General features: G+C 57.7%; 3 protein-coding genes across 3 annotated transcripts; 1 reads left to right on the forward strand and 2 right to left on the reverse strand.

Moving 5' to 3' along the window:
* Positions 1–31: 31 nt before the first annotated feature.
* GNI_143790 (hypothetical protein) lies at positions 32–1,121 on the reverse strand (the record flags this gene model as incomplete). The annotated part of the gene is made up of 3 exons (XM_011134365.1): positions 32–36; positions 75–780; positions 819–1,121. The coding sequence occupies 3 exons, from the start codon at positions 1,119–1,121 to the stop codon at positions 32–34; spliced, it is 1,014 nt and encodes a 337-aa protein (XP_011132667.1).
* A 226-nt stretch (positions 1,122–1,347) lies between these two features.
* GNI_143800 (calpain) lies at positions 1,348–5,227 on the reverse strand (the record flags this gene model as incomplete). The annotated part of the gene is made up of 2 exons (XM_011134366.1): positions 1,348–4,679; positions 4,786–5,227. 2 exons carry the CDS (start codon positions 5,225–5,227, stop codon positions 1,348–1,350), a joined length of 3,774 nt encoding a protein of 1,257 aa, XP_011132668.1.
* A 15-nt stretch (positions 5,228–5,242) lies between these two features.
* On the forward strand, positions 5,243–6,778 carry GNI_143810 (actin; the record flags this gene model as incomplete). Its single annotated transcript, XM_011134367.1, has 1 exon — positions 5,243–6,778. The coding sequence occupies one exon, from the start codon at positions 5,243–5,245 to the stop codon at positions 6,776–6,778; it is 1,536 nt and encodes a 511-aa protein (XP_011132669.1).
* Between the last annotated feature and the right edge of the window lie 690 nt (positions 6,779–7,468).

The following is a 7,468-nucleotide window of genomic DNA, read 5'->3' on the forward strand; positions in this document are numbered from 1 at the left end:
GACAGTTGTGGGTTTCGTAGCACTTGGCCAGTCAGGCTTGGGGGCAGTGGGGACAGTTGTGGGTTTCGTAGCACTTGGCCAGTCAGGCTTGGGAGCATTAGCAGTTGGAGCGGCAGGGGAAGAAGAAGCGGAGCCGAAAGTGAACGAAGACTTGGCGGAGAAGGGGGAGGGATAGGGGGGCGCCTGCAGGCCCGCTTGTTCGTCTAACCGATTCTTCCGGTCGTCGTTATCCACCAGGTCTTTATCCTCCGGGAAGTAGTCCTCATCCCTGTGGTAATCCTCATCCCTATGGTAGTCCTCATCCCTATGGTAGTCCTCATCCCTATGGTAATCCTCATCTCCGTACTGGTCTTCATACTGGTCTTCATCTTCCTGGATATTTGTTGGTTGAGCGCTTGATGTGAATGGTTGTTCGAGGTCGTCCGAGCTCTCGGCTCCGTCATTGTTGGCTCCGTCATTGATGGGACCGATTTGGGTCTTTTTTCTGCTCAGACAGACCAGTTTGTCCAGGTCGATCTCTTCCCAAATTCGGAATGCCCGGTCGGCAGCCACCAGCTCGACCAATGTTTCCGTCTTGCGCGTGATGCCTTCAATGTTCGGCTCCTCCATTACCTCGTCGCACATCGGTATACAATACTCGCCATGCAACTTAAACTCGGCCTCTGGCGACCCTCGACTTAACACACAGACTTTGCTATCTCCACATGAACTGGCCACCACTAACTTGTTTGTACTCAATTGACTAACCAGCAACCGCCCCTCGTCATCATCGGAATACAACTAAGAAAACAAGAATCAAGAGGAAGCAGTGAACCTACCAAATTAAACCAATATGAACGTCTTTCGTTTTCGTTGTCGAAATATACGACTGTCAACATGCCATTATTCCAACACCCCAAAACGTATTCTTCAAGGCGCGAGTCTAGTCGATACAGACCCCTTATCTGACCTGTCAACCGGCATTCTGCTTCTTGAGGTTCTACTCCTTCAGTTCCCACATCTTCGGTTCCCGCATCCTCGGTTCCCGCATCTTCGGTCTTTGTTACTACTATAGGCTCGTCATGAAGCAGTATCACTCCATCGTGACATGAAAGTCCGGCTTCTTGAGGCTCCACCTCCATGACAGCTCAACTTTATGTTTTTAAAATTCGGCACGACTAAGTCATGAGCTCACGACCGAGCCGTGACTCGAGCGGTGGCTGGACGACTGTGCTGCGACCTGTGATCGACTTGGGTCCCGACCCGGCCACGTTAAAAGCTCAGTAGCAGTTGGCGGTAGGTGGTTAAGGCGGTGGGTGGTTAGGCCGGTAGGTGGTTAAGGTGGTAGGTGGTTAGGGCGGTAGGCGGCTAGGGAAAAAGTTCTCGGATTTGCACGTGGTTTGGCAAGCCCATGATGCTGAGGGTGTAGCTGCAGGAGGCAGTGGTATCGTAGAAGGAGTTCCAGAAATCTGCGCGGCAGGTGGGTCTATCTCTTGCTTGCGCGTACTCTGCGGGGACGGGACTGAGGTAGAGATAGTACTCTATTTGGGCGGCGGGTGGTCCATAGACGGAGACGGATGAGATACAAACGATGTTGTACTTGGTGTAGAGGCGGGCCGCGGCGGAGCTGGGGGTCTTGGCGTCAGCACTGAGGCCGCCTTCAATGTCCGAAAAGGTCAGGACACCGACTACGGCGCTATCTTGTTGCCGAAGCGCCTGCAGTCGGCCATATCGCGCCCAGTCCACAGTCTGCAGCCCCAGGTCGTTTTCTGCCTGTCGTGGCCCTCGCAGGACACAGAGCACCGTCAGCGACGGCCAAACTTCGCCGCTAAGACTGCGGTCATGTACCTGCAACCGCACCGACAGCGGCGACTTGGCTACTACTGGCTTCAGTGCAAAGAGCCTCAACATACTACTGCCGTGATACTCCGATACGAAACGGCTTTCCTTACAGAACGGATACGGAATCGCCATCAAGCACAAACCATGGTAGTAGATTTCGTTACCGCACCGGCCATCCGGCAACACACTCGAGTGTCCACGAGAGGCCGTGCAAAGACGCAGCTTCTCTGTCACTGTGTTAAGAGTAGCGTCCGGGATGTCAAGATGACAAGTGATCTGGTATTTGACGAACTGGTTGTTGCTGAAGGTACTGGGGATTAGGGTATATTCCCCCGGGTTCAGGCGCAAGTCCAGACAACAGGCGTTCTGGCGGTAACTACCCGAGGAGTAGGCGGTGCATGTCCGAAGTGCCCGCGGCGAGGCGAAACGGGAAGTAAATAGTCGTAGTCCCACTGAGACGTCCGCGGGCGTCTCAAGCACAATGATCACACGACAGCGCACAGGCACTTCCAGTCGGTAATGCGGATTCCGAAAGTACTCCCACAAGTCGTTTGAGCAGCCGCCAGAGTTGCTACGGTTCCACTGGTCATTGATCCGAATAGTCTGCCATAACTTACCCGGTTTCGAACCTTGGTGCGCACTTTGGTACGCACTTGGATTCGAACCGGGGGAGTTCAGGTTCGGATTAAGACGCCCTTTGGAGGCAAAGGCGGTCGTCTCGTTAGCCACCGGGCTGCCACAAGGCAGCAGGGATGCGTCCACGCCCGTGTTAGGAATTAGGGGCGGCAACTGTCTGACAGCGATAGGTAAATTGGCATGCATGCGTAGCGTAAACTTGAAGGTGGATTTTTGACCATATTGCGAGACAACTAGCACATGTTCCTCGTCATCCAAGTACTGAGTGTTACTACCGGTTATCTCGTCCACGGAGGAGTTGTCCACGAAGTTCGGCTCCAGAATACAGCGCTCCAGACCGCTCCAGGTGGTGGTCTCTACCATTTCGCCGCTACTGGCCGCGTCGCCGCCGCAACTGGCCACATCGACATAGCCCGCCGTGTCGCCGTAGCTGGCCATGTCCGCAGTGTTGCTGCTGGCTTCCGTGTTGGCACGGAGTTTCGCTCCTCCAGTTCGGCCCAGCGAGCGATCTTCGTTGTTCGATGGGTGGAAGGCATGGTAGTTGTTCGAGGTGTGGGTGGACTCGTTGTGCGGTGTGGGCGGGGTCCAGACGATGGTGGTACCGGCGTTACCGAGGACCACGGGGCGCAGGACGTCTAGTCGTAGCAGGACGCACTCACCGTTGCTATAGATGCCTTGATGGACGGCGCCGTTTCCGCAGATTTGACGACGGTTGCCACGGTAGACGTGACAGGCAATATAGCGTTGATGAGCGTCACGATTGCGTAACTGCAGGTGCCGACTGAGGAGGACCCAGACGGTGACCACAAAGGCCTCGGGGTTGGTTTGTCGCCGGGCCTGGAGCTCTTTGTACTGTTGCCGCGTCTGCGCGAACACGGGACACACTTTGAAGCGGAACTGTGGGTTGTACAGAATCAGATGCGTGTCATCGGGCAACAGGCTTTCCTGCAAATGCACGTCGTCGCCCCAGATGTCGTCCAGCGATATTCGGTAACGCAAACAGTTTGAATTCCAACAAATGTAGACGTGCGAAAACCACAGAATTATGTCCTCCCAACGAATCCAGAAACAACCGTCGTCCACCTCTGCCGCCTTCGAGGAATTATAGCCACACAACCGCTCCAATTCCGGCGTCCAACACGGATCTCCCGGACAGAACGATAACTTCCACCGAATCACCGACCATGGATTTCGCACTAACACCAACTTGAGCGGGCCGTGCTCCACCATGCGAATCACCGCGTACGCATGCCGCGCTACTATCCCGCTGCTCATACTCACTCCCTCTACATACTCTAAGCCACTCGGCGCGCTATCAGCCACTTCAGACGTTCCCAAACAGACTACGCAGGTCCCGCCGACGAACCCTCGATACATTTGCTGCCAAACTGCGTCCCAGCGACCCATGCCGCGAGCAGACGGGCTTTTTGACATCGGCCCCGAGGCAGCACACACGTGTGCGCGCACTTCAGCGCGCGCTTCCATTTTTCCTCCAGACGGATTTTTGCCGCCAGATCGGTCCTGATGCCGACTGCTGCCGCTGACGGCATGGCTGCTGCTGCGATTCATCGTCTCCTTTTTGAACGGGACGGTTTCGGGTAGCCAACCGGTCAGATGAAATAAATCCGAACCCGGATTGCTGCCGTGCATATAGTATGCTCCACCGGACAGGCGGATAAATGCTTTCTCCAGAAGCGTGACCCACATATCTCGCTGATTCACCGTATGGGCAGAAAGGACGCGGCCATCCTTTTTAACCGGTACAAAGTCGTCCACGACGACTTTTCGGTGGCTGCCATTAAAGTATAGTTTACAGCCGTACATTCCGTGCGGGTTTATTATAGGACACCCCTGGTTGTCCTGCGGATATAGCAGTGGACGCAAGACCTTAATGCTTGTTCGAGCGGCATATTCTGCCAAAGAAGCCAAACTCGAGAGAAATGAGCAGTCGCCGACGAAACCCTGGCGAATGGAGACCGCCTTTGGATTTTCGGCCATTATCCGGGCCTTAAGTGGCTCGCCCGGCCGCATCGGTCGTCCATCATCATCGCTGACCAAGGTGCTGAACTCCTTGGATTCGGACAAGGCGTAGTACGGGACTTCCAGTTCGCTGATCCTTTTCCACGCATGAATTTTATAATACTGTTTGTTCGACAGCGTCAAACTCCCCATCGGGTCCGCAAACTTGCCATCGTCCAGTTCGTTCCAGCCCAGCAAAATGTCTGAAACACAGCCCTACATGAGCGATGAACCGAATTTAATCTATGCCACTCGGACCGCGGTAGCATACTTTGGGTGGAGCATCCGGTGGCCGTGTCTGCCGCTTACCTTCGTGGACGAGCCCCTTCCGTGGTTGCGGGGGCCCCTGGACCCAGAAGTTGGCGGCTATGTCTGAATCGTCGAGAGTCCAGCGCACCATTTGGTGGTGTTCCTGGTCGCCGTTGCGAATGGGGCTAGACTGGTCATTGAGGCTGGACCGGATGAGGCACTTCTTATCGAAGTAGGCCATGCGTTGCGCGAGGCCGCTAGATTCGCCACGGGGTGCGTTGCCGCCGGAATTAGGCAGGAATGCCGCGCGATGGGGGTCCAGTGCTGGTCGGTCCAGCGCCGGTTCTTCAGCATCGGGGTCGTCCATGGAATCTTGGGTTTGGTTTCGCCGGCGCTTGGCTTGCCGTGGAGCTGATCTGCAGATGTGAGTTGTTGCTTGGTGTGCGACGTACATGGTGTGGGCGGGCGAGGCTTGTCGCCGAGCGCTGCAGCTGCAACCCATTTTATTAAATTCCATATGCAGGTGGTGTTGGACAATGGCGCCGGCACGGTGAAGGCGGGGCTGCTGGGTGTCCACCGACTACCAGCAGTGGAGATTCCGAATGTGAAAGCGGAGGCACGGAACAAGCGTAATTCGGTGGTATACGGAAACGCGCGGCGCATCGAGGAGTTCCGGCAAGGCGCGCTGCTCTCACGACCCGTGCAGGCGGGGTTATTGGTGGACGCGGGGACGGAGGCGCAGGTCTGGCAGTACGCGCTGGCCTGTCTGCTGGGTCGCGGGGCGGAGTCGGAGGCGGTCGAACTGGGTGGTGTGGACCTGACGCTGACCGAGTCGTTGGGCACGCCGCCGGCTGTCTACTCAAGTCTGCTCGAAATCCTCTTTGAGGAACTGGGACTGCACTCCGTCGCTTCCGTGGCCGCGCCTGTCTGCAACAACCTCGCGTTCCCCGCGGAATGCGCCGCCCAACTCGTCGGCAGTGCCGTCCAGCGCCGCGAAGGCCTCACCCAGCTCACCTTCGCCGCTTCCCCCTTTCCCCCCGAGTCCGACCTCGCCAGCCAACTGCGCTACGACTACGAACTCTACCATAACCGCCCGGGAGGAGCGCCGCCCGCACTCGCGCCGGCGCGGCTGACTGCGGACGTGGGATTTTCGGGCGTCGTGTGTGCGCCGCACTTCCGCCAGGCCCTGGTGGAGGCCGGTGCCTATCGCAACTACCTCGGTATCCATTACGTGAACAAACAGCTGCAGGAACGGCTCAGCCGGCGGACGCGGGCGCCGCTTGCCCACTACGACCTCCTCACCGACCGCGTCCGTCGTGCTTGCTGCTTCGTCTCGCCCGACATCACTACGCACGTGCCGCTCCTCTGCCAACGCTACCAGGCCCTGGCCAGCGACCTCTCTGCCTACAAGGGGGTGGGAGTCGAGACCGGGGTGGGAGTCGAGACCGGGGTGAGAGTCGAGACCGGGGTGGGAGTCGAGACCGGAGTGGATGTCGAGGTCGGGGCAGAGGCCGTGGTCGGGACAGAGGCCGTGGTCGGCGTGCCGGAGGGGACGGTGGGGGGGTTGGGCCCGGTGGCCTACGACTTGGTGAAGGACGAGTTGTTTGCGCCGCCGGACCTGAGCGTGGTTGCGAGCGAGCAGCATCTGCGGGAGTTGTGGCAGGGCGCAGTGTTGCTGGGTCCGGAACGTGTGGCGGTGTACGAACCGTTGTTTATGCCACCACGACGCCAGACGTTCCTGAGTCGGAGTGCGGAGGAACGAGGAGTGTGTGTACCTGTGCGGCTTTGGGGCACAGCCGGCTACCCAAGGACCACGCAGGGCGTGCCAGTGCGGCACGCACTCGGACTCGCCGACCTGGCCGCACTCTCCGTCAAGTCCGCGCCGCCCGTCCTCCAAGCCGCCGTCGCCTCCAACGTCGCCCTCTGCGGTTCAGGCGCAGATGTCCCCGGCCTCGTCCGCCGCTTCTACACCGAACTCCGAGCCGCACTGCCGCAAACGTGGGAACTCAACGTCCTCAAACTCCCACAAGCAAGGTTCACCACCTGGCTGTAAGCTGTACCTCCCTTCCCTTAGTCTCCTTTCCCTTTGGCCATTTGCCCGCGTTTAACTTTTTGGTTCTAGGGGCGCCTGCGTGTGGTCCAGTTTGCCGGATCGGTACACGCCTTCTGTGCTAACTAAGGAGAAGTACCGCGAGCTTGGTCACCATGGGGCGCGGCGGTAGCGTGAGCGAAGGTGAAGTGTCACAGTGCGTCTCCGAGGATTTAGATTATACCCGGCTGGCCGGTACCGACAATGGATTTAAAAAGGGAGGAATTTTTAGGGGAAAAATCACTAATACTATGAGCCACAAGGGAACGTCCGACTCCGACCACGCAGATAGCTCGACTCGTCTCCTGACGGACCAAAACCCCGATTCCGAGCCCACTCCACGCAGTGAGGTGGGTGACGAATCAATTATGGCGACAGCTGCTGGATCCCGTCATCGATGGGTCGGGCCACAATCACAGAGGGACGCGTGGGACGCTGAGCTCCTCAAGCTGGACCCTAGTAGGTTCGTGATAGTGCCCCCCACCAAGGATTCCTCCCCGGAAGCGGAGCAGAGGGCCTTCAAGCGGATAGTGGACAAGCTCTCCACATTCACTTTCGACCCTCGAAACTCCCGCGAATTTGAAGAGGGCATAACAAAGATGGCTCATGCCACCAAGAACGAAAGAGCCACCCTGGCCACAGTAATCCGGGTAC

The sequence above is a fragment of the Gregarina niphandrodes genome (genome assembly GCF_000223845.1).
Source record: "Gregarina niphandrodes unplaced genomic scaffold scaffold00039, whole genome shotgun sequence".
In the NCBI taxonomy this organism is placed as follows: Eukaryota; Apicomplexa; class Conoidasida; order Eugregarinorida; family Gregarinidae; genus Gregarina; species Gregarina niphandrodes.